General features: G+C 39.0%; 1 protein-coding gene across 3 annotated transcripts in view; it reads right to left on the reverse strand.

Moving 5' to 3' along the window:
* The window catches only part of CDK6 (cyclin dependent kinase 6), a 139,451-nt gene that overhangs the window by 40,199 nt on the left and 71,439 nt on the right, over positions 1 to 27,813 (reverse strand). For all 3 annotated transcript variants that reach the window (XM_069006826.1, XM_069006829.1, XM_069006828.1), the window contains exon 5: positions 2,745 to 2,854. In XM_069006826.1, the coding sequence (XP_068862927.1) occupies positions 2,745 to 2,854 (110 nt within the window). The remainder of the gene's footprint in view (positions 1 to 2,744; positions 2,855 to 27,813) is intronic.

The raw sequence follows: 27,813 nt of genomic DNA on the forward strand, positions 1-27,813 counted from the left end.
TTTGTTTAGCTGAATCAGCCAAGATGAGAGAAATGTTCAAATTTACTCTAGGTGTGTCTAGACAGAGATGTATTTATTTCATTTTTTGTGTCTAAGTCCTTTATACACTTCTGTATACACTTTCGGATCTACTTCTTAAACAAATACGTGGTTTGCATTTGTCTTAAGCTGTTTTAGATTAAGGGTGATTTAAACTGAGGTGCCATCCACTTAAAAGACAGTGACCTGTAACATATAGACTGGACCATTCATACAGAGCTCACTTTTCTCCTATGCTTATTGAGACTTAAAGCACCCTCACTATGTTTGTGACAGCCTACAAAACTATTCAAGCAAACTCAAACTGTCCAGTGTCTCCTTGACATGAACAGGATAGTGGTATGTTTTGTGATGCTGTGTAGTGTTTTATTTTGAAACCCATTCCAGTGAAGTCCCTGGGATAAGAAAATGCCCAGAGGAGTCTCAGTATGTTTCTTAAAAATGACAGACCTTTCAGATCTTTAAAAGAGAAAGCAAAAGAGAGTAGGAAAAGAAGGCAAAAAGTACCCAGTAGGACAGCAAAATGAAAAGGTTGTTTTAATATCAAACCCATGTCTACCACACAAGTTTTAGCTGCATTCTCATACTCTTATCCTATCAACACCAGTGGAAATACAAACTGGTGATTACCCAAGGGCACTACCATTTCCCAGCAAAATTGCTATCACATTTATTCAGTCTTTGGGATATAATCCATGGAGTTTGCAAAATTTTACATTTTATTGCTACCAAGGTCACAGTAACATGGGCTCTCTTTTGCAATCCACCAGAAGAATCCGAAAGACAACACAGATCATGCAGAGAGTATTGCAACGTTAACCCATGGAGACACCATCCAGTGCTGTTTGCTGTAGCTTTATGGAAAAGAGCCTTGAGAACAGTCTTCCAAATCATGCTTGTACACTGAAGCATGCAGTAGTCATAGTGTTTGCAATGAAAGAACATAGTACATACAGACTTGGCAGATTCCTGACCTCTACAGTTTTTGACAGTCTCCCAAATATAAGACTGAGAATGTCAGACTGACCCTACATTTGGCAAGAAAAATAGAAGTCCTGGTTTTATTGAACTCTGGGTCAAATCAGATCTCATTTCTGTAAGAAAAAAATACTGATTTTCTAATATTAATGTAACATTCGCATTTGTATATAAGTAGAAAATTTAATTTACTGTGTGGATTTGGAGATTCAGCTAACTACTGAAAACTCATACACCATTACAAGAAAAAAATAAATTAAATTGGTGGAGTTTGTATATGGCAGCATTTCTTATCTGTCAAAATGGATTCAATTAAATGAAAAGAAAAAAAAGTTTTGAGCATGTAATAAAGTTCTGCATTTTTTGGCCTGTATCACTCTTACTGAAAATGATAAAATGAAGTTGTTGACTCTGCTATTTGAATCAGAAAAACAAGCAGCAGCTTAATGCTATTGTGAATATGGGCTAAGACTGCATCTTTAAAAGTTTGCAATGGAGAGTTTAAATGATATTCTTAAAATCCTCATTCTTTTTTTTCCTCTCATTTTCTGACTTCATTTCTGAGTCAGAAACAGAGAGGGTGGAGGATAGCTCTACCCAGGCCATTTGCCCAGGCAAGAAGCCCAAGAAAAATGATTTTTCCATATAACATTAATAAGTAGTAAAATCCCAAAGTTATTTTGCAAGACTTTAATTAGTATTTGAACTTACTGTATAAATTACACAGTTGTTTCTCAAGGCCCTTACAGTATTGTGTCTCCTTGTAAATTGTACTGATGTGGGGTTTTAGGCAGCCCAGAATATACTTTTCTTTCACATTTTCTTTCTGTATATCCTTTGGCTTCACCATGGGTGTTACAAAATGCTATACAGTTTTTACATGGAGATCACCCAGGTGATGACAACACCCACTTTTTGCCTTTAGCTCAACCAAAATGCATGTGATTGGATTTGTATCAAGACAGATTTACCCTGTTAAAATTCTTGCAGGTTTGTTCCTCTCCTCCACACCCTACACAGTACAATCTCCACATCAGTGTCTTTCCACAGGCAAAGACCAGTACTCATGAGGAACTCTTGCATTCACAGCTCACCTGCATCCAGCTGTAATATTTTGTAGTGAGATAGTTCTGATTTCACAGAATCAGCTAAAAAAAAGCCATTTATCTGGGGGGTGGGGGGGGGGAGGGCTTGACTACATTTAACATCTCTGTTACCCTAACCTCAGGCTACATAACTTATTCTTTAGGAATCCTACCTCTGTTTCCTACCTCTAGAAAACAACTTTACAGTGACTTCTTAGATCTCAAGTATCCCAAAAGCAGACTGCAGGCAAACACCTGATGCTTCAATGCACAAACTGCAGAGGAAGAAGACTCTGCTGACTACAGTGCCCTGTCTTCCTCAGGGTAAATCCTTTCCAGAATCCAGCTTTACTCAAATTGATTAACAGCCTCTGTCACCCCATTTTATCTGCATTTGGATTCAGATTCAACCAGAATACAATAATGCTCATGCAAGCTTTACCAAGAGCTGAGGCAGACTCCCATCAAAAGAGACTCCAAGAGCAACAAGTATGAATTTGCAATGGGCATTTATATTTTGCACTGCAAATAAAATATCATACCAGGCCTTTCCAATATAAACTGATTCAGTGTATTGTAACAAGCATTACTGCACATTTTTTTAAATGAAAAGCGTGAAGAAAATAAAACTGCATTTCTTACTTTCGACGGAACATTTCTGCAAATATGCAGCCAACACTCCAAAGATCAACTGCTGTTGCGTAACTGGACTGAAGCAAGACTTCAGGAGCTCTATACCACAAAGTAACAACCTGCAAAACAAAAAGGAACAGGAAAGAGAGTGCTTAGCAGAAGAATTACAACCTCCTAAGTGTTGTATGTACAGCTTCCACTTAGTTTATCTGTATTGTAAAAACTCGCACATTAGGGCCAAGTGGTTTAGCCAGCACACAGGAAAGGGTTCTGTATGGAAAATCTCAGTGTCCATAGCTGCAGTGATGATGACTCAGAAAGTGAGACCATTTCTTGTCAAGAACATTGCAATTCAGGGTACAACAAATCTATAGTTTCAGAGCACAGCATTGGTGTGACAGTCATAGTACCACACCACACTACCACCAACTCTTTGAAGCTTTTGCAGCTTACAGATCCCAAACACTTTCCAGTGGAGATTTGGACACTCCATAGGGCAAATATTAGTCAATTGAACATGGCCTTGTTTTCTCAACTTTTGTGGATACAGATGTAGTCACCAGAGCCAAAGGGGAAACAAACAAGTCAGGGAATGCTGTGGGTTTAGCCATAGGACAAATCAGAACCTGTAGCATGTCTGTTCTCACCCCTTTATGGTTTTATGTACTGTTTTCTAGAAAAGAAATGGAGTTAATTCAAGTGCATGGGCCAATTAGGGTAAACATGTCTGACCCGTGTCAAAAGTCCTCTCTGAAGAAACTGAAGAAATTAAAACTTTTTAAAAACAGTTGGATACAGACAAAGTCAAACCCTTCTCAAAGCTGCTCCTTACCAAAGGTATCATTGCTGTCTACTGTGGTTTCCTTGCACACAAAGAACCCTAAACTGTCAGTTTTTAACTAAGCAACACAGCACAAGTATTCCTAGTAGATTCCTGACTTTTACAGTTGTGTGACTGTCTCTGCCCATGTGCTGCTGGTTAGACCAGCAGTAATTTCTCTCACCCTGTATATTCAAATGATACACTCTTTCCCACGGACATGCGCCACAGAAAGTGCCTGATTTCAGGCTGCTCTTATCCTTGTGGTTATGTCACAACATGTTGTAGAGACCCAGTGGGAATTTTACTGGCACTACTCCATCGGTGTACTTTGATAAGTCCTGCTCACTGGACCCACAGACATGGGACAGTTTATATTTATCCTTTTGTATCCCACAAGTAGACCAAACACAGATGAGGCTGGCTGTACCGTCAGGATATTTGCAGAAGAACACAATGAACTTCTGCAGAGTCCTGTGTGAGCTACTATCTTTCTAGAATATAATCTCAGAGCCACAGGAGTATTCTGCTCCTGAATACAGTTACAATCCAGTCATAACAACACATGACCATCAGCTAAGTGCCAGTATTTTCTTACTCTGTGCTATAATTTAAACGTCTGACAATTAATATGGGGCCTGGGAGGATCTCTACAATTATTGTTTTTTTCTTCAACAAACATGAAGGTGGGAAATGTAACATGCAGGAGGAGCATGAACCAAATCAAAATTCTGAAACAAAAAGGATAGAAACAAAGAAAACTGTAAGAATGAAAATAACTTTTTAAATTATGTTAACTATAGGATAGTGAGTTCAGAATTTCAAGACCAACATAAAGAAATGTGTAATACTAGTGGGTTTTTTAATGATAACAATGTAATTGTCTCCTAAAGAAAAATAACAATGGAAGTAATCAGCCGAATTTGCGGGTCAAAGTCAGATGAAACAAAAGTAAATACAACATTTATTACTATCATTACATGCCCTGACAGCCTTTGGAACCACTGAATGGCTATTGATGGGAGGTTCATGGATATTTGCAAGAGTGGTTGTATTTGCTAACAGTTCTTTTAAACACTGATGTTTATATATAAAATTTGCCTATGAAACAGTTCAATAACACAGTACAAAGTACTGTGTGGCAAGTTACACTTCCAGATACCCATTCACAGAAACAGATTCCACTTTTGTGGAAGTTGGGCATTACTTAGCTCCGTTTGTCTTGTTTCTGCTTTGCTACCATACCAGTGATGGTTTTATGAAACACTTCTCTCTATAAAAACCAGAGAAGTTTCTTCAGAGATTCACTCCAAGACAAGACAAGAAGACAAATATAACCGGAGGTCAGGGATTCTCTCTGGAGCTGCCCTGTCTGAGTCAGATAGAATTCCCCCTAAAACATGTTATTTTTCCTAATGCAGATATATCTCTCAAACTGAACTACGCTTTCATTATCGCAGTACATTTGTGGGAAAGCTTACTGAAGTAATATTGCTTTGAGAAATTAGATACAACAATTTCAACCCATTACTGTTTGTGAATGGCTGGGTGTAGTATCAGGAGAAGAGCTGTGTGATCTCTGATCTGTGGGAATACCACCAAACCTCATGATTCCTGGTTTGAGATCCACATGGCTGTTCTCACACAGAGCATAAGGATGATTTATTTTCCCCAATCCCACAAACCCTGCAACATTAGGGCTCTGCACTCTCATAGGCAAAGAACTGGGGGATGCATGGTTGTGGACCATATGCCCCAAACTGAAGTCCTTTCCAGATAAGTGTGGCACAGGACAGCTGCTCCTTTCCCGAGAGATGCATCACGGCTCATGCCCGTATCCGTGCTTGCTCAGGGGAACAGTGCTGTTTTTAGACAGCTGCGGAAGTGTGCAGCACGGTGGCTGCTTCTCCCATGTGACCCCTTACTGGCACAGTTCCCCAACCATTTGCACCCAGCTATGCTCCATGCATGCATACACAGGGCACTGGGAGATATTACTTGAGTAATTTGCAAAGTTAAACCTGTAAAATAGAAGATTTCCAAAAGACTAACAGTTAAATTTCAGCTAATGCCTAATTGCCTTATAGTCAGAAAAGGACAGACTCTGTGTTGAGCTGTTTTGATATGCTCTGTCATTAATGTGTCATTATAAAAGTGATGAAGTAACCTTTATGGTTTGTAATATACAAGTCTGTGTTTCAAAATGTGAACCTGAAAGGGATCAAACTGTACTGAATGTCAGTTCGCACACAAGTAATGCCACAGATGACTCCTTTTGTGGCCAGGGTCTTCTCCTGAAAAGCACAGGATGATATATATGACACAGTGGTTTTCACAGTTTCACACTCTCTCTTACCATAGAAACCAAGAAAATATTTGTGGACATTCCATTAACATTTGTAGAGAAGTAGAAATGAAAACTATTCTGAACACAGGATATGGTGAGGCTGAACAAGCAGGTCATCACTTCCTCTTTAGCACTGTTCTGAGTGAAAAAAGGCTTTGCTTAGGTAAGCCACACCAGCAGGGAAACAAGGTCTCCCTGAGTGACAGCGCACTTAACAGAGCTGCTTGATGAAGTCCCATTTTTAGGATGAAAAAAGCAAGCAGCTGCATCAGTACATCCCACTTAAATCTCTCCTGAAAATCTGACATACATGAAATGCATGATTGCTCTGTAGGAAAAGGGTTCATGTTCATGTGCTGATGGAGATCTTAAATTGTGCAAGACTCCAAAATACTTTGGAGGTTGTAGACTTTAGTGATCGTGTTGCATTTTAGTCCTCTCACCTAAGCAACTTCTCTCCACTGCCTGCTCCTTGCTTCTCCTCACCCTGGCTGGTCTCTTCAGCTCCCCTCTTACATCCACCAGGTTTCTCCCAGATGTCCCATGACCTCCTGGCTTCTTTCCCCTGCCTACCTCCGGCTTCCTGCCACGCACACCAGTGGTCCCCTGACAGCATCACCAAACATGCCTAATTCCCTGCTGCTCCTGTGCAAACACCTGGGTGGACACAGCCTGCTGCCCCACTACATCCCATGTGCTCTGCCGTCCCTCACATTCCCCTTCAGCTTCTTTGTACCTCCAAGTTCCCTCAAATTTCACACCCTGTCCTCTCTTCTTCCAACTGCCTCCAAATGCTCCTGTGCAAAATTAGCTCCTTTCCCCCCCCTTTAGCTTCTAACCCCACTCTGCCTGTCCTGAAGATACCCTGTAACATTTGTATTTAATAGATCAAGCCACATGTGAAAAGATTGAGAATATTCATACACTGGAAGAAGTAGATACCTAAAGAAGTAACTAAGTTCCTTTTCCAGTGCACATTCTATGTTTCTACTATCCAGATAAGACTGGATGGTATCAGGTAAGAAGGGTACCAGTAGCTGCAGATCACTACTTCTAACTATTTAAAAGTTAAAAGATTTAGGCAACACTTAGGATGAAAAGAAATTACATGTATGTGAGAGGCAGCAGAAAGGAAAATAACATCTGCAAAAGTCTACTGAGGCTGTGTCTGACCCTCTAAAGAAGGAAATGTGCTCAGGGAGAAGCAGTAGGAGGGATGCCATTTAGAGTCAGATGAAGAAAGAGAACTTAATTTTGAAATAAAGCTTTCTGCCTTACTACACCTGACAGATGTGGCCATCCAGCACCCTCTAGCCTTAGGAGTTTCAATCCTTCACTTCGTGGTACCAGTTTGTGATGAAAAATCAGATTAGTGGGAAGTGTCTACTCACTGGCAACGTGAACTGAAGATCTAGGCATTGTGTCAGTCTCATATAATTTCTGTTTACAGAACATATTTTCATTTTTGCATAACTGTTTTAATTTAAATGGATCTTCACAATATACAGCCCTTTCCAAATATAGCTGCTGTCTGAATAGCATTCAGTTTGAAAAAGACAAACAGTGGTTTAGGGATGGGGTTGAGTAACACAGACACAAAACACTACATTTCAGTTTGCCACAGACTTTAAGTACAGACCAATGCCCAGTTGCACGGCTACAAGAACAAAGCAGGGATCAGACTGTAACACAGCAGCTATGTCTGTGCTAGGAAATTAAATGGGACAGGAAATGTTCCTTTGGCACTGAGACCAAGAAGTACAGAGTGGCTTATGTCCATATTATTAAATTCTCAGCCTCCCAAAAAAGGTGACCGCATGCAAACTGCTTATTGGGAATGGTCTTTGGTCCATGCTTAACTGCCAGCACCTAGGAACTGTCTGGGGAAGGGCTGGTTGGAATAACTCCTGCCAGGAACCATTCTAATAATTTAACAGTATAGACAATTGAGCTCCAGTACCCACGAATGTTTTCTGGCACTGTTTAATCTACCAGCCAGTGAGTCACGCTGTGGCCCCAGGTCTTCCTTTCACTCCAGAAAGAAGGCATTTTGCTATGCTTCCCTCATCTCCCCTGATTCAGAGGTGGCTCCACAAGAGTGAAGGCATGGGGGAGGCATGGCCTACTGCTCATCTCACCCAGCAACTGGTCTTACTTTATCCTAAACGTGTTGCACAGGTCAGATGAACACACACTGCATTTGATCACTATCCATGGGGAGCATCTGACTGGCCCACATGTAGACATCTTCCTTTTAGATCTCCAAAGCTGGATGAGACAAATTCTATTCTAATTAGTTCTGAAGTGGCTTGGAGGAGGCCCGTAAAACCTTTTAAAACACTAACTTTAATAGAAATCATGCCACAAAAGCAATTAGCAGGACGCTTAAATTCATATGAAGCATCCTTGAATCCAAGTAAAATTCTTCTTGTAAGTATTTTGCTTTTGTGCCTGTGGTTTCTTCTGTGCTATTTTTGAACTGATTTTGTTAATTGTATTGACCATTAGATGCTGGATTGTTTTGTTACTTAAAGCATTTAAATCTCATGAAAGATTACTTGTAGATTTTTTTTTTTTAATGTTCCTTACAGTGGTTCTTAAACGCAATTTTTTTGTTCAGTTCTCTCTAACAAGGCTTTCACATGATCTTCAGGACATCTTTTTGACTGTTTTTCATTTATTTTCGTCCTTTCTTTTTGAGTAAAATGAGGGAATATAGCTACAGAATATAGGGTGCAGTATGTAAAGCTCTTCAGTGTCACTTCATGGTGTTCCAATTTCACAGAACATCTCTTATTTCAAACTGTTCACAAGGATTCAAAGTGGAATCTTGCCAGCTTCACTAAGACCGTGCTACTTCATGGCTTGTTCTTCAGGTGTGAGGACTCTAAAACAACCTAAAAATTTTTCTTAAAGCTTTGTAAAAACTTTCTTCTCAGCTGTATGACTAAGCTTGACATATTTGCCACAGATTAGTTGGAGAGGACAGAATTACAGACAGCATATTGATTGAAGCCTGGCTTCAATCCCCACTGCAGAGAGAGGCTCTCTCTGACTAATCCACCTCCCTCTCACTTGGTAGAAACACAGCTGAAAAGACTCTACAGAGACTGAAAAGAAGAAATGTAGTTTCTGAACTGAATATGCTGAAATGGCTTGCTGGTCTGACAGTGTAATGTTGCTTAAAATGAAGTCAGTGTAATATTAAAAACTGCTTAGGAAAAGAAAGAATTTGTTTAATAAAGTTTCATCACCTTCAGTTTGGAGTATGGACCAATAACCAGGACCAAGTAGGGCAGAAGTGGCAAGCCAGAGGGCTGGTGACACTAGGTTGTGACATGATGGCATTTCTGCAAGATCATGGGCCCTACACTTGTCTTGTGAGCTCCTCTGAGTCCTCCTGACAGCCTAAGGTGGCCCCATTTTCCAGCCCTCTTGTGTAACGGATCCACCACCATGCCCTGCTCTGCTCCAGCAATGATGATATTCCCCACCTCCCCTTCAGCTTCTGTGACCCCCAGGAACACTCCAAAGACCTTTGGAAGTGGGTCACATCTATGCTGCTTAGGGAAACGATTTTTGTGCGTGTTTTTGTGTGTGTGAATCCCAGGAGATAAGGGAGGGGCAGTCTGGGGTGTGCTGGAGGCAGGAGCAAGGAGAAAAGAGGTGAGGAAGAGAGGAGAGACGATGCCTCGTTTTACCCTGAAGCACCATGCATAACAATTCCAGCACAGGCAGAAAACATGTTCAACACCTGTCCCACAGGTGTAATGAGGCCAAGATAAGGGATTTTAGTATGTGCTAAATTTTAGCTTTTGTACAATGATGTATTTTTCATCTCCGGTTTGGAAAAGGGGTGTGTCTGCATCACTTGCTGGCAACTGTCTTACTGTGTTTTCCTACCACTATCCTTAGAGCATTCACTGAGCATTCTGCATTTATAAAGCAAACCTAGGAGTCTCTTTAATCTGTCTCTGAAGACCTATTATTATTCCTAACTGTGACAGAGAAGGTAATAATCACTACATTATATGATGTGCTTTAGTTTCCAGGGATAATATCTGTCTGAACAATTATATTTGTTTATTCTCTCTTTTAAGTAGTGGTTCTTCCACTATTATGTAACTGTTTTCAATTCCATCACAGAGATAGGTATGGCTGGAGAGAATGTTTCTCTCTTAGAGAATGATGATTATAGTTTGTCTGTTTATAGAAACATTAAAATAGTTTCCCTTTTAAAGTAAGTGTGTATCAAACTACTCTGGTGGCTTTTAAAAAGCACTTTACTTCTTGACAAAGGATTTAGCATACAAAACATGAAATCCTTTCTAGTGCTATGGGTCGCATGAAGTGCACATGGTAATACCAATTTTATCTCTTTATTCATATTTGTCTCTATTTTGGGCACAAGCCTGATGAATTGCTTTATGAAAAGTGGAATGAATGTTGTTATCATACCATGAGTTAAATCATCAAGCAAAAGATTATTTATTTATAGAAGACACAAATCCTGATCACATGTACCACCCACTATCAAGTTGCTGTTTTAGAATGGGATCTCCTGTTTTTGATGCTAAAACATTTGTGCTTTGAAGGAAACATGGTTTAGCATCTACTGTGAGCTAACATGACAAATAAAGAAGCAATTAATTTCTTAGACACAAAATTAACCAAAATTTTCCTTCTTTTATTTCTAGGAAGAATCACATCACCCAGTGTGACAGTGCTGCTGAAGACCATTTCTAGGTACATCCGTTGTCAGGAAGTGTGAATGTGTATGTTTGCACATCATGTGTGTAGCTGAAGATACTTTACCTACATTCAGTGGGTTTTACCTTAAAAGTCTCTGTGTGCTAAAAAACTGTGTGGGACAGCTACTAGAAAGGCAAACTGGCTCTTAACATGAAGTAGTATTTCAACCACTAGTGATTCAGACCTCACCTCAAAACTCATACAAGGAAATATATTTCTACTAAGCAGAGTATTTCATAGAATTCTCTACAGACACGATAAAGAGAACATTTCTGAAAGACTACCTGAGACTTCAGGTGAAAAGCGTTTTATCTTTATACAAAAAGAAAGGGGAAAAAATAGTGTCAGCAACACTACCCTACCTGATCCAGACCCCACAAAATTCAGACTTGCCAGGTCTTGCTGTGTATTCTAAACCATTGAAACCATGATGCTCTGAGCTGCAGTGCAGCCTTCTACGGAACATGGGACAGCTCAATTCTTTACAGAAATGGTCAGCTTTGCATGCAATGAGGCTTGTGCTCATACTGCAATGTATTTACAGATAGAGATACTTAGCAACACTGAGAGTGACAGACTTTAAACAGGTAGCCATTCTTCAATCATGCTTCAAGACTCAATAATCGTATCTGTAGACCAAAACAGCAAATTCTAGTATCTATCTCAGAACTAAAAAACCCACAAAGTCAGAAAGAAATAAACAACACTGTCTTCTTATGCAGATCAAGTCAAACACCTACTGTAAGGAAGAAGACAATTCTTTCCGCAATTCCAAATGAAACTAGAGCTCAAAAACCCTAAAAAAACCCATAAAAGGTGGCAGCCTGATACTATGTCTTGCAATACAGATGTTGTTCTGGCTGCAGCAACTTGGCTTGTTTCCACTTGCTCAGTCACCTGTTGGCATTAGCCAGCTGAGGAAACAGTCCTAACTTCTAGTACCAGATCCCGGGCTTTGTTTCAGTTGCTTTTCTCTGCTCTACATTTTTAGGCCACAAAACCAACTCATCTAGCACCCTGCATATTCCCATCTTTTTTAGAGTCTGTCACATCACTTTTGCCCTGTGCCTGGGAGCAGAAGAACATGTCGCTCTAACCTGTGCCAAGGACCAAACTGTGGTCATCTCCATGCCAAGATCCCCCAAAGCTGCCCTTGTGACTGCCTGGTCTTTTCTTGGGTTCATCAGACTAGAGAATCTGAGCCCTACCACTTACAGTTTGACTTGATAATGAAGACCAGCTTTCCACTGCTACCAGAAAACCAGAGTCTGGTCAAGAGAAAAAAGTGTTCCCACTTCCTGGGGTGCTGTGTTGGACTCCAGTCCTGAACATAAAAAGCCTAAATGAAGCAAAACCATGAAGGCCACCACAGACCTCTCTCCCATGGAACTTGGGCCCACTTCTGTCAAACCATCTTTAACAAAAGGAGGAGATGCACAGAGAAACCATAAAGAATGGATTAAATTGGGCCAGTTCTCTAGGTGAGAGGCTTTACTGCGGACAGCTTGGGAGTCCAGACAGCAGAAACTTGGTGCAAACAAATTCTACAAGATACTGTTTTCATTCAGTTGAGAATGAAACTTAGAAATTAATGTTGTGCCTGGAGGCAAAGTACCAATTTCACTGAGAGCATGGTACAGTAGATAAAAGTGACATCTGTCAGCGATGGTCATGTGAAGCAATAGCTTAGAGTAAAAGCTCCTATATTACAGCAGAGCTCGAAGAGAACCCAGGGTTGCAAACAAGTCAGCTTCTTTGCACTAGAAGCTTCACTTGGGATGTACCCGCCCTCACTATTCCACAAGGTGCAGACTTCAACTGGCTTATCATCACGATGACCATCACAGAGCTGGGCCTTCCTACATCTATGGCATAAAGAATTTGAGCAACTCTGAACACTGCAAACTTGTTCTACATTTGAAACTGAATGCAGTAGATTTTACTATGACCTTACATAAATCTATGGCTTTAAACTGAAGTAAGCAAAATAGTAAATGATTTCACCATAGAGGTGAAACTCCCATTAAATACTTTTCAAGAACTCCTTGAAATTACATTTGGGAAACAAAACCCTCATGAAACATCTTTCCTTCTAAAAACAAACGTGAAAACAGACTTGTAAATACACACAAAGAAAATAGGAAAATTTGAACTTTCCATATACAGATGCAATATATGCATAGGTGTATGCATTCACACATACCTAAACATACCACAGATCATTAGAAATTAGTTCAGTCTTGAAGTAAACATCACCAGGACAAAGACGTGCTGTAATTTCCAGCCAAAAGCAAGGACTGGAGAGAAAGGACAAAAACAGTAAGAGGGGTCTTCAGACTGTCTGAATCTCACATTTAAGTAGCTTTGTGAGCTTAAGACCAATAAAATGCCAGGCACAATCCACTGATTTTCTAAAGCCCTTTGTAGACATCTTTAGTTATCAAATTCTTCCTCTTACTCTGAAAGTGTCTGTGAGTGTTATGTGTAGATGGTCACACACATTAGAAAGACCTGTGCTGCAGAAACAAGCAGCTGTATTTGAGCTAAAGCACTACTGTGAGTGATGCATTTTTGGTAGACAAATACCCTGGGTAAACGGATGTTTTCAACAAAGGTCCATATGGAGTCCTACCTGGTGAAGCCTGTAACCAAGAGTGGTGGTAGAAGCACTATGTGTTTGCATCTACATTAACATCTTGTGCAAATGCTATTAGGTGAATCTCAAAGTGAAAACTCAGCCTAAGGGGATTTGAATGGCACCTCCTACACCCAAGCACATTCTCTGACCACAAGGCTAGGGGTTTTTTGGGTGACAGCTCTTTCCTTACCTTTGCTGAAGCCAAGTCACTATTCTGCCAGGAGTATATGAGTCATGGGGCAAGACTGTGTCTGAAAGCAGCTGAGAGCTTAAGAACCATTAGCTGGAAGGGGCAAGGAGCCGAGTTTCTGGATACTGCTCCGGAATGTGTATGCATTTTACATTAGACCATCACTGGATAAAAATAAAAGCAGGCATTAATTACATTAACCAGGCTGGATTCTACTTTGTATCTAGACAGACTGTATTCCATATCTCTGCTTCTAATGGATGGGACTCACAAAAATTCTAGAAGACAGCACTCTCCTTTATTCTATGGAGAAAGAAGCAACATCTCCTCCATTGCCACTTGATACACTACTCAGTAGCCAAAACTAGGGTTCACAGCACAAAGTGAAGTCCAAGATTTTGCAAGAAGCCAAAAAACTTTGTCCACTTATAAATGTTACAACTATATGACAATTTAGCAGAAAACCAGAATGTTACAGTTGGTCCAATACCAGACCTTGGTAGACTTTATCTCCCAACTTTAAAGCTTGTGCGATTAATTTATGCTATTTTCAAGAAGCCACATTCCAAGGAAAATTAATTACAGATAACATATTGTATTAGTCAGATAAAGAAGACATGAATTAGTCTAGATTACTGAAGACTCTACTCCAGAGTGGTCACACACTTACAAAAATATAAAATGTTTTATTTGTGAATATAATGTTGTAGATCAGAATTCTACAGATAACACTCAAAATTGATACAAAGCATCAATTATTTAACCTAAAGAGATAATAGCTTAAGACAATACAAACAGGAATGTTCAAGGTAATGAGTGCTTTCATGTTACAAGTTCTCAAGTCTGAGGGCACTGCATCAGGCTAAAGGACAATGAGATAAGAACAATATTGCTAGTTACTAACAAATGGCAGATAAAAGACCTCTTCTGGATTCTGATTAAGTGACAGCATTCTACACATTCCTGTGAGTTGAGAAAGTTTGCCTGAGAACAGCAGCTATGTTACATGTGAAGCACCACTAAACAAGCGTATCTCTATGTTTTCAAATTCCAGCATGAGTAATGGCTCTTTCTCCCATCTCTTTAACTTGAACAGAAGCCCCCTCTCTCCTTCTGGACACGCAGGAATAACTTGCCATGCTTCAGTTTCCATTAAGACATATAAATGTATATGCTGAAAGTAAAGAGAAGTTCTGTAGGACTCCATGGCTGCGAGCCAATGTTTACAATCCCCTGGGTGGGAAATGACGGGTGAAAGGCTCTCCATGGCAGGCTGTAGGAGTCTTTGCTGTTGCCGACAATGACCTTCTGCCTCTATTTTCAAAGTAGCTCCCTTGTTAACTCCTTGAACACTGTGTGCAGAGAGGCCTTAGAGAGGAAACGCTTTTTCTGAGAGTACAAACCCACTTTGAGGCATGTGTTTGACAGACTCCGATTCAGCAGTGGTTAAGGCAGTGTGGACTAGTATGTGTACTCTGCATTTGCTTTTGGAGTGTGGCACTAAGATGCAATTCTAATAGTCCAGAACTAGGCTTAACTGTGTTCTGTGTGATACAAAGTGAATGTTCTCAGCTTCAGGGAAGGCACATCAATTTACAGGCACAGGGGTTTGTCAAACACTGAGCATAATGAGTCCCCAGGACAGAAGGAAAAATCCAATTTTTAGAGATATGTTTTAATTCTATCTGGCCAGTCAGCAGCAACATTGTTTGCTGGTAGCGGTAATACCTTCTCTTGGGGTCTCCTTGGAAGGGCAATGATACTAAAAATTGAAGACATACTGAACTGCCATTGGTGCAGTGAAGATACACGACACAGCACCCAGTGTGGAAAGCAGATGTACTGCTTTAAAAGGTTTTGCCCCTCTCCTGCCTGACAACGTAAAATACAATATTTAGGAGATCTCTTCATGTGTCACATCCCTTTTGCTGCTCTGTAAATCACTCATGGCTCCTAACAGTTCAGGAAGAGTCCTTATAAAAAAAGATAAGAATGGACTTACAAAAAAGGCCTTTTAAAATGCTTATTGCAATACATACTCATCTTTGAAAATACGAGAGTAAATCCAATGGAAACTAATATTCAAGCACTAGAGTGCAGGTGCTTTAATGGTCTCAGAGAGGGTGCAGGTGCTTTAATGGTCTCAGAGAGGAAGTCAAGTGCTCTTGTGAAAACAACCACCTTACTACCAGATAACCTTGGAATATATTTTCCCATCATCTTTGAAACTTGTCTAAGCCTTTTCCCCGCAAAGATCTGTTCTCAGAAACAATAATTGCATGCAAAAAATTCTCTACATATTCCCTGAAAGGGAACAAGAGTGCTTGCCACCTCCAGAAAACGTTCATAGCATTAACAGCCACATAGAGACACCAACATCTACCCCCTCCTTGAACTTTTAGAGGAAGTCCTGTAAATAACATCCTCATGTGATCAGGAAATACTTCTTTGTGTGGCTCCATGGATGCTGAAGAGGAGAAAAGAGAGAAGCAGCACCAGAAGCCAGAGCTGCTGCAGAGACACCAAGCCCAAGTATCAGCAGCTCTGAGACTGACACAGACCAACAGCCTCTAAAGCCGTAGCATTTTCTAAGGTTCTAAACTTAAAGAGGAACAGGACAAGCTGGTAGGACCTCAGCTGTTTTTCTGAGGCAAAAAATTTTTTGCATGAAAAGGTTAATGTTATTAGGCTGTGTCAAAAAACACAACTAGACATCTCAAAAAAGCTCCAACCTAACTCCAAATACACACGTAATTCCTAGCGATTTCAGTGGAAGCTCTGAGCGGTTAGAGGAAGATATCTGCAGACACTGAAATCACTGATATTTAGATCTGTGCTTGGCTTTCATTGTTAGTACTTTAAAAAGCAGTTTTAGAAACAAAAAATTAGAAATAGTCTGTGTTTTCTGAAGAGTATACAATTGCAGCTAATAAATACTATTTTTTTCAAGGAAAATGGCAGCCTGCAAGAAAAAGAATTTTTGATGATAGCAAACAAAGAACATATTTAGTTTGGAATATTTTTTTTCTGTTAATATGAGGTTTTGTTACTGCTGTTTAAAATCATTAATGATCCTGAGATCAGAAACTAAGTGTTTGCAAGACCTAACAGTATTAATGTTTTTAGAAGGATACACTCAGGCTGAATTTAGAGCAAGTTAGTTTTTGTAATATAAAGCTTTAACAAAATATGGGTCTAAATGACCCATCTTTAAGCTTTTTATTTACAAAGCATCTTTAAACACCAGACAAACTTTGTTTTGTTTTGGGCTACTGCATGAAAATCTGAAAATGAAACTTCTTTGAAAAGAAATAGGAACAAGAGTAAAATAGCCCATGAGCACAATCCAGAAGACAAACAGAACTGAACAGCACAACCAACAACAACAAAAAAAAAAGAATGGATTTTCAGTTACAGCAAAGGTGTTACCAGAATCAATAAAAGAGGCTTCTAAGCGCTTCTGAAGAATTGAAGTGTTAGTCTAGCAACATGCCTTGAAATCACTTATGTAGAGACTTACAGTATTTCTTAATACAAGTCTGGGGTGTAATCTTCAGGCTGAAAAATAATGCAGAGTACTGGAGATGACCTCTCTTAACCATCTTGCTGTTCCTGTCTGTAGGACCTGGGATGAACAACATTTGACTGGGAAATGCTGTACACAAGAATGTTATCTATGTGCTGTATCTCATGTGTCAGGCACAAGTGTAATTTTCATCAATTACATCTCAGGCAAGTACATAGTAGATTACATACCACTCCCACAATAAGTGATCTATAAATCAGCTTATTTTTCAAAGTTTAAAAGACTTTTGTTGTCCTTGTCTGCAGAAGGAACCAGTGTACTTATGAGAAATGAAGCCTATTCTAATTAATCTGACTTCCTGTGAGGTTTAAAGTATTTTGCAATGAGTAGCAGCTCACTACATGCAAATATATGATTTTTGATTTTTATGAGGAAAAAAAGGAAAATCTGTAATTTGGAACATAATTTTGGTATCGGTACATTTATGTTTTTAAGCATGGGCCTCTCCTGAACTTTGCTGACTTAGGGGACTTAAGAGAGTCTCCTCATGCCTGCCAGCGATCCAGGAGCAAGCTGCACTTACCTCTCCCATAGATCTGACCCTTTTCTTCATCTACTGCTTTTACACCACTTTGACAGCTTTTTTCCAACTGACATCCCTAATTGTGAATAAATTACATTTACAGATGCCACTAGGGACATCTATAATGTGTGACGGGTCTTTAAAGAGAGTAAGAATCTGTTTCCACATGTGATAGGATACACAATGGTTGGTTATAAGGGTATGAAGAAGGCATCCATGCACATGAAACAGCATAAGTATTAGTAAAAAATGAGTAATTTTGTACCAAGGGCCACTGGAAGATGGTCCAAGTACATCTAAAAATGCTGTATAAATATAGGACAACTTAAGCTCATAACAATAACTTATTTCTCATCAATTGAACCTGCTGTAGCTGCAAACCCTGTCACTGCCTAGTGCAGCTGGTTCTCCTCTCTATACATACCAACAGCCTTCACACTAACTTGCATCTTCTTTGGAGAGGTGGACTAATACCTGCAATCTGTTCTTGTTTCTTTTCTCTGCTAAGTACCAGTAGAGCAAAATGTCTTGCAACACTGCATATAGTAAACCAGGAGTATAAAACTTCCTTAAAAAGATGCCAACACCTTAACTGTTTACGAGGACAAAGAAAATAGAAAAATGGTACCAAACTAGCATGCTTATGCAGCCTTCTGTTTTTATCCGAGTGTTCATGCTATACCGTGGGCTTTTCCCTAAACCAGATAACTGTAAGGTCTGATTTCATTGATGAGTTTAAAAAGGCAGCATTCACTGCTACTGAGGGTCTCCTTCTTGCAGCTGTTGCTGTGATGGGTTGTATTTAATGAAATTTTCTCCCTCTTCCCTCTGAAAACTTATCACATATGATTTAACATTCAAAACCCAGCTTCTGTTCAAACACCTCACAACAATAACAATGCATATGCATTGATGTAGTTTATTTCTTGTAACAAAATCATTAGATTCATGAAGCAACAACTGAACTACTCCATACACAGTATATAGTTAAAACTGCAGAACTGAAGCCAAAATATGCACAGCTAAAAGGAATGTTACAGGGGGGCCTCTCTTAGTGAACAAAGCAGGCTCAGTTTGGCTCTTTTTCCCTAGCGCTACCACATCCGCACATCGTTAGTTGGAAAATTCCAGATATATGCTGTAATTTTTTGTGCTTTTTTTTCCCAGTACACTTGAGGCTTTAGTGTCCAGATGCCATTTTCCCCCCCTTATCTGTCCCTGCTAGTTTGGGTCTTTGCCAGTTGTGGTCAACAATTAATACAGCAAAAGAAAAATACAGTACACTCCCTGGCAACTGGCAGAGGCTCACAGGAAATACCAAATAAAAACTTTATTATGTATTGTTTAACTATTTTGTTTGCCTGTGGGCCACCCTGTTGTTGGTGTAATTTAGAAAAGCATGCTCCATCTGGATGATCTGTGCGCAGGCTCATTGTTCCCAGAATCTGTCACGCACAATCACTGCTTCAGCCTGTGGCCCTCTGCAGAAAGAAGCAAAGGCATGGCAGCCCTCCAGCCTGCATTCCTTTTCATTAGACAACTTGTGACCAAATGTTAGAATAGAAGAGTAACCTTTTAATATTCATGTAATTAATTTACTTTCCCCTTTAATTATAAACCTTCACGTGAAAAGAAGAACATAAAAAGACTTCCCTTCATGATTCTCCTCCCTCCCCCATCCTTTCTATCTGCTTTCTGGGACATGGAAGGTGCTAGTTTCATTACACATAGGTACCAGTACCTCTGTCTATTGCGAAATTCACACAGCCTGAGCATGCTGGCAGGCTTTTAATTTATGTATTAATTGGTCTGGTACATGGAATAGATTCTGAATTATAATAAAATGGGAGAAGTTAAATTCTTTCCTCTATACACCCTTGCAGCATCTGCTTCCTTGTCTTAATCAGTGGGGTAATCCATTGAACACAAAGCCATTCTTCTGTATTTGAAAACACAATAGACATCTAATTGAAGTTCCCTTTCACAGTAAGGTCAGCATATGACTCAAAATACTGTGTCAGCTGGGATTTTGGCTGTGCAGGGTTAGGTGTATAGGCAGTGCTTTGTCAATTCTGCCCTCCTGGAAGACGGTGGCGTTTCTTCTCTCAGGTTAAAAGACCAGTGTTGAACTGGCTAACATGATGCAAAATTTTGCTCCCTACAACTCAAAAAGTGCATTTGATTGCAAGAGAAAACATCTGATGCTTTAAGGTCCCACCATGTGAGTAAATTTCGGCACACTGAACTGGGGCCCTAAATTCCATGTGGGTAGTTCACCTTTTAGTTGCTACAGCCCACTGAGAGGAATCAAATTATAGTAGGTTATAATTCCAGTAAATGAAGCTAAGGTAGAAACTGCCTGTCTTCAGGACAGCATTTAAGTTCTTACTGCCTGATTTTGACTGCAGTTTCAATAGGTGATGAGGACATTAAGGATTCACAGCCACTTGCCATATCAAAGGATGGGGGCCCAAACACAGTAAAGTATCCTGCATAAGATGCAATGGTTTTATGGCAACTGAGGAACTGTTACTAAATTTCACTCATTTTTCTTTAATTAAATAGGTATACTGCCATGTTAGGTCTGCAAGTGATCAACATTTTTGTTAGTGGTTTGATTAGTTCACGCATCAACCCATCACAGGAATGGAAAGCAGCACAAGAGATTTTCTGTTGTGGCCACTTAAGCAAAAAGATAGTGTAACAAGTCAGAATGTTTTACATGAGGGCAAGACTTAATAAGTAGAAAGTCTCTGACCTAGTAATAAAATAGCACTTATTTGAGTTGGAACAATTTTGCCTGTTAAGTACCTTTAGCAGGGAATACAACAAAAAAGATGACATTTTTCATATTAATTGCATATTCAGGATATAATATTTCACATCTTCACTATGAAAGAATTCCAGTTATGTGTCAAATTAAACTGCTTGCATATAAAAAAGTAGCATCTTCTGTCCAGAAGGCAAAGCAGCGACTGGAAATAAAAGTGAACACAAACACTCCTTGGCCTAAAGCAATAAGAAATTAAAAAAACTCAACCAAGTATAATGCAACAAAAAGAATCCTTGTCATTGTACTTAGTATGGCCTAATTTTTCCTGTCAATGCATTGACTGTCCTGGTCTTTTTATGCTTCCTCAATTTCTTTTTGCTCTCTTTTCTCCTAATTTCCTCAATGTACTCTACAGACTTCTATGGATGTGCTAGAAAATAAACAATTTTTGTGGGAAAGAAAGATGTTAGAAACTGGGCTAAGCTGAATTCAAAGAAAGAGGTAGGATGGACTGTATTACAGTCAGAACTCTACAGTTAAATAAAAATATTGCAGTATACTTAGGACAAGTCATTTAAGATGTAACAGAGGTCAAGCTTCCCCCAGGATTTCCAGATTCTTCCCCAATGAGCAAATAAGCTTAAATAGTAATGTCAAAACTGAGTAATTAAATTTACATGAATTTTAATGACATTACTCAGAGGATAAAACCACGAGAATGAAAAGCAATATGCCTAACTACACACATGAATGCTTACAAATATCAAAGGAGAGTAATACACTCCCATAAAGAAATCTTCTTTCCTCTGACGAATAGGAGATAATGTTAAAATGCTTGATTAAAATAATTATGTTGACTAATTGAAAAAATTAGTCTGTTAACTAGGAAGTTATCATAATGGAAAAATTTAATGCTTGGCCATAAATACATAATATGGTAAAATGTCTTCAACAAAGAAAACAGCTCTTGATTCAAACAGAAAACCAGATCTTGATTCAAATTTGTACAGCGTGTAACACAATAATGTTTGTTCCATGTCAACAGAGTCTCAAAGGAATCATCTCTGCTGAGGGGATTATGATGCAAAAGCTTAACTGCAGACGAGTTCTTTCCTGATGTCAGAACAGAAAGCCATAGTTTCTCCAAATGACCACAGCCTGATAGGACAGTGCTGTAACTTCCCATTCTACCGACCAAATCTGAAATCCTTTTTTACAGCGTAAGAGCTATAAAACTGAAAACATACCTGTTCCACCTGAAAACTGTAGTGGAAGCATGCAGGAACAGCTCTGATGAGCTTTTCACCTGGACAAGGTGCTAATACAGACCCACTAATTCTTGGAAATGCCCAAAGCAGTGTTCAGAGCAGGATATTTCAGTCCTGAAATGAATGTTCAATCAGGATTAAAGGGCTTCTCCATTTTAGCATGTGTCTCACCCGGAATTACTGAGAGATTTATGCTCATACCTCTGAATGGGTCTGGAGCTTAAGGGACACATATGGAATCCTCAGAAGAAAATGTTAGATCCAACAGGTATGGTTGTCTATTCAATTCTTGTGCTGTTTTTTCAGACTTCTGGGCTTAATTGCAGCTGTTGCCTGTGGAGCTATTAATGTTTATCACAGAAGCATAGGATACCCTCAGCTGGAAGGGACTCATCAGGATCCCTGAACGCAACTCCTGCCCCTGCACAGGACACCCCAAGAATCACACCGTGTGCCTGAGAGCATAGTGCAAACCCTGCTTGTACTCTGTCAAGCTTGGTGCTGTGACCACCTCCCTGGGGATCCTGTTCCAGTGCTCAACCACCCTGAGGGAGAAAAACCTTTTCCTGATATCCAACCTAAATCTCTCCTGACTCAGCTTCATGCCATTTCCTTGAGTTCTGTCACTGGTCTCAAGAGGGAGATCTATACCTGTACCTGCTCCTCTGTTTCCCCTCGTGAGGATGTTGAAGACCACAATGAAGTCTCCCCTTAGTCTCCTCTCCTGCAGGATGAACAGACCAAATGACCTCAGCCACTTCTCATAAAACTTCACCTCCAGACTTTGCATCATCCTTGAGGCCTTTCTTCAGACACTCTTTAATAGCTTAATGTCTTTTTTATATCATGCTGTCCAAAACTGCACACAGCACTCCAAGTGAGGTTGCACCAGTGCAGATCAGAGCATCAAAATAAAATCGAATGTGGACATCTTCTCAAGGTACAAGGTGAAAGATTCTCTGTCATGATGATTTGACTAGCAACACAGAAGAAGAAAAATAAGACCTGAATATCAACTGTAACAAAATCTTGAGTTACTTCACAGAAAGCAGCAAGTGATCAGAGAGCCTATTTCAATGCATATGAAATAAAAAATACATGATTCCATCCCTTCACCTTTAGCTGTTCTTCAAGATAAAGTATAAAACGCCTTCTATTTTTTTAATTCCAGTTATCTGCGTACTGTAGCCTACTACCACTGCTTATGAAGCTACTGAAGGCATAGAGGAAAATAAAAAACTCTTTGATTTTTAATACGACTTAGCCTCAGGCATTTTGTGTATTTTTGACAGCCTATGATACAGTAAGATATTAATAGTCCTTTTATTAAAAACCTTTTTCCATCCCTTGGCATGAAAAATAGTAAGAAAAAATTACTAGTCGAGTACCCAGCATGAAGGGTAACACAGTACACAAAGTGATATAGGTACTCACTATAAAGAAGAACTAGCATTCACTTATCATGAACGTTTTTATTCCTAGTCAGTCTAATAGCTTCCTCAGTTCAGTATGAATCTAAGAGTTTTGGAAGGATTTATGCATTTTACTTGCTAATAGTGTGAGGGTCAGATTACACTTGCAGTGTATCAGCTGCAGGAAAAGTAAGTTCTACATAAGCATAGCAGTTCCCCTCTCAGACAACCTGGTCTTTGCACACTATGCTGCACACTAATGACGTCGACACGGGTAAACAATAGCTCCTTAATCCTTTCCTGGTGAATCCATTCTTAAGAAACAAATTTCTTTTAAAAGCTGAGGGCTGGAGCTACTGGACAGATCTGGATGACAAACAGCACTGAGAACAGAAGGGAAACAAGAACATGTACACATAAAGTAAAAAAAAAAAAATCAGAGCTGGGGGATGACAGTATCTATCACTCCTTGTAAATCCTAAGAACAGCTGTAGTTTTTGTCCTTGCTTTTCTGTGAGTTAATGTCCAAAACTACAAAACAGGATAATCTGTGCATACATTCAGCTGTGTATGACTTCCATTTTCAGAACTCTATGGTTCGATACTGGAGCAGTGCACAGGGCAATGTCACATGTGACTATACATAGAAAATGCACAGAGCCTCCTCACAGCAGGGTGGGAACTCCACCCCCCTCGAGGGCCTCAAAAATCTCTGCAGGGTAAATATATAGCTGATGTTGTAAACACAAAGTAGAGCGAGACAGAATTCAGGAAACTCACACTAACTTCAGAAGATATTTACATTGACCATAAAAACTGAAAACAGTGTTTACATTGAGACAGGCTTTCTTCTTTTCTGGTTTAATACAGGTTCTTTATTCAAACTTGTCAAAACCTAAAGTATACACCTTCTATTTTTTAATCTGAATTTACCTGATGCAAACATATTTCTTTTCTTAAATTAATTTGTTTTATGTAACCTGCTTTTTAACAGTTGTATCTATTACTCCTTGCATCAAACTTCCTTTTACAGCATGGAAATGTTACTATTTCAGTATTTTTGCTGATAACTGCAGTTATGGATACATTTTCATTTTCACACAGCAATAATTCTCAACTGGCTACTACAGTTTTAAATTATGCACTCAGAAGTATTATTCAACAATGTCTTTCAATGTTAATTCACATTCTTGAGCCATCGTAAGATTTTTCATTCTCTCTTGCATTAAAAAATGGATCACTGGCAAGGATCCATTGAGAGTTTTAATATGTTAACTTGTCACTGTCATGTCAAAAAGAAAAAGAGGGTTGTGTTCTACAAAGTACCAGTGAAAATTCTGTGGCCAAAACCATGAACTGGATAGGCACTCGTATCAACACCATTTCCCAAAGTCCTTGTTGTTCTTTGTATACTCCACTCTTCCAAAGCAGCTTGAGTATTTGTTCACAGAATGTGTTTGTATTTTTCAAACAGAATATGAAAACCTGGAATGAGATTCTGGCCACAGTGAAGTCAAAAGGATGTTTTCCATCGACTGCATGGAAGCTAGGATTTTATAGCATGGAGATTCAATATTATTGTGCCAGTTTACCATGCCAGTTTCCCATCAGCAAAACTTAAAGATAAAACCAAAGTGGCATAATTTTCTTCTTCATTTGTATCAAAAGGTCCTTGCCAGTCAAATTACTACATCTGTAAATACCAAGCTTCATGTTTAAGACTTAGTTCATAGTATAAACACAGTTTTCCTACAAACTCAAGGTTTTTAAATTCTCAGATATTGATAGTAATACAAATGGCCTTGATTTCTGTTGAAAATTATTCACTTATCCCATAAATGACTTGAATTCATTTGGCTACATTGTACGACACTTTACAATGTAAAGTGCTTGTAATGTCCCCTGAAATTACAGTTCAAACCAAGTTTAAAACTCAAAGCCAACTTCCCACAAACCAGTAAGTCCATACTGGAAAACCAGGGGGGGTTTCCCCCACTCTGTTCAATCAATGTTATTTTTTCTCTACAAAATCTAGTTGCATTTTTCATAAACTGATTTTTTTTTACACAGACTGGTGAAAACCAGTCTTCTAAAACTAGGTTATGCACTGACTTTGGTCCATTTAACAAGGTCAGACTGTTTATTCTTGACCAAATTCTTTCCCACTGTAAAAAGGTACTTTTAAATGCCACATTCCAAAACAGTGCCAGTAAGTCAATGAAGCATATTTTCCCACAAGAACTGATACCATGCACAGGCCCCTCCATATTTCCTTATTCTAATGAATAGATTACATAAGGTGCGTTATATCTTCAGTGTCCCAGATAATTTAAATCTATCAAGCTACAGTGCCAGCTGCGCCTTTATTAACTTGAATAGTTTTATTAATTTCAAAACAATACTGTCTGAGCAGCATCAGACAGTAACAGAAACTAAAAGACATTTAAGTAAAAATCTTAAATATAAAAAAAAATAAACCAAATGCAAAATTCACTGTTGATGTAAAGACAGGCCTTCTTATTTCTTATTTACTTATAAATTGGCTTAGTTCATTGAAGCCTTGCTGATTTGTTTCAGCTGAAGTATGTGGCTATTATGACCTACTGCAGTAGCCATAAGAAAATGTAAAACAGTAAAGCATTTTCAACTTTTAAGCTATGCTTCCAAGCTGGTTTCATTTTATGGAGCAAGAATACAAATATGTAAACAAAATTAAGGAAAACACCATTACATTAAGAAGATACGTATCTACCTGTGATCCTCTCTTTTTTTGATGTTATAGTGATCATGTTTTGAGATGTGTTTTTTCTTAATGTAACATGGCAGCCAGATCAACCCCGTATACTAAACTTCACATCAATATTTTCAAATTTTCCAGTAATTTTCTTTTGCATTTTAAGAATGATTTGATAATTTCTGTCCTTGCAAATGCAATACGAAGCAGAACTTTGAAGAATCATGTGGAAAGATGTGCACACAAATAAAACAGGGTTAAAAAGCATCAGCTACATCTTTTTTTCTGAGATGTACTGTCAATGAAATTACAGCACCAGTAGTGGAAGCACACTCCTTGAAGTGATCAATAATGTATTTGCAAGATAGCCAACACTGCTCTGCCTCACACGGACATAAGAAGTAGACATTATTCTTAAGGAATATAATTTCTTAAGAAATGAACTAAAATATTCACACTGAAGGTGTTTAAAAATACAGTACAGGAAAGTGTGTTTGATTATAACTTGATTCCAACAGAGCACCTTAAATATACACACCCCTCCTCCCCCCAGCCTATAAAAAAAAATTCAAAATCTATATGTTTTTTCACAGGAATTTTAAAACCTTCAACATGACTCTATGCATTCTAACAAGAAATCCATGCCATGCTCCTGTCTTGCACTTCAAGAACTCAGTCACGCTGTTCAACAGAAAGCATTTAAACAACCACAGAAACAACTGCGTTCCCATGAATGTTCTTAACGTCTTGTGAAAAATCCCCCAAACCTAGTAGTATTCCATACTTTGTAGACTACCCCGTAAAAGAGTTAAAATTTTTGTTCACTGTCACTTAAGAAGGACCAGGCTTTACCCCAGAGTGAATCAACTGGTGAGTTTGACTGTTTCATGAAGCCAGTCAGTAGAAGTACTAACACAAACTGGGCCTTACTTTCTATCTACCTCAATGTTATTTTCCAAGTAGATTAAAAATTATTATGTAATTCTTCTCAGAAAACAATTGCCATGAGTGGTATTACAAGATGTTTATACCACTCTAGAAATCCTCAACTGACTTACGGTACTCCCAAAGATATTACACATTGCCAGACCCCGACAGCTTTGCCAGAACCTCATACCTTTCTTTCTTTAAGGGATAGTAAGTTTTTCACAGACAGACCTTTCATTTTCTCATGCCCAAGATGTTTCTCGTATGTATATAACAATGTCTACATATACAAAATTTCCCGTTTTTCAAAGACACACTATCCTCAGGCTGTGTTAATTTATAGTATCTTTTGCCTGAATATTAATCAAAATAGGGAACTCACTAATTTTTACAGAATAGGTGAGGAGGGGCAAGACGATGTGAAATGATGATGGAAGTCATGCATTTGTTTTATTTCATAAAAAAGGTGCAGAAAGTCCTGTTTTCCTGAAAAAAATCCAACAGAAGGATATAGTTCTCCTCTAGGATTTTTTCCAAGTAGTCCACCCAGAAGCTCTCGGCTTTCTCAGCATTTTGCTGCATATGTTCCTGTTGATGTCGGTGACTTTTGTGTCTGAGTTTGTGCGCTGCTTCCCATTGCTCCTCTCACTCTAAAAGACAGCTTCTCAACCATCACTGGCTCTTTTGCAATTCCATTCAGATTTCAGTCAAACCTGCTCACCCACATAGCTTAGATTCCTAACTGGTCCTGCATATGTCATGTATTTTGGGTAATAGTTCATATTACTTCACCTATAAATTGCACAAAAGTGCTTAATTGCTTTTATAAATTTATCCAAAACATAACACTGCTTTTCTGCTTCAATTAGACTGCAGGGAAAGCTGTTTCAGCTCTGCTCATATCTTGATGGAATCCTTGAAAATTCTTGAAAATAATGTTCTTTATGATGTACCAAAAGCCCAAAAGGTAACAGTATCAGGATTGACTTGGGCTGGATTCTTCTCAGCTGACTTCAGACCTCAGTACCATGTAGATACTCACATCTGAACCTTTGATAACCAGTGGAAAGAAGTACGTACTTTTGGAGTCTGATCTAAGTTAACTGTC

The sequence above is a fragment of the Aphelocoma coerulescens genome, chromosome 2 (assembly GCF_041296385.1).
Source record: "Aphelocoma coerulescens isolate FSJ_1873_10779 chromosome 2, UR_Acoe_1.0, whole genome shotgun sequence".
Classification (NCBI taxonomy): domain Eukaryota; kingdom Metazoa; phylum Chordata; class Aves; order Passeriformes; family Corvidae; genus Aphelocoma; species Aphelocoma coerulescens.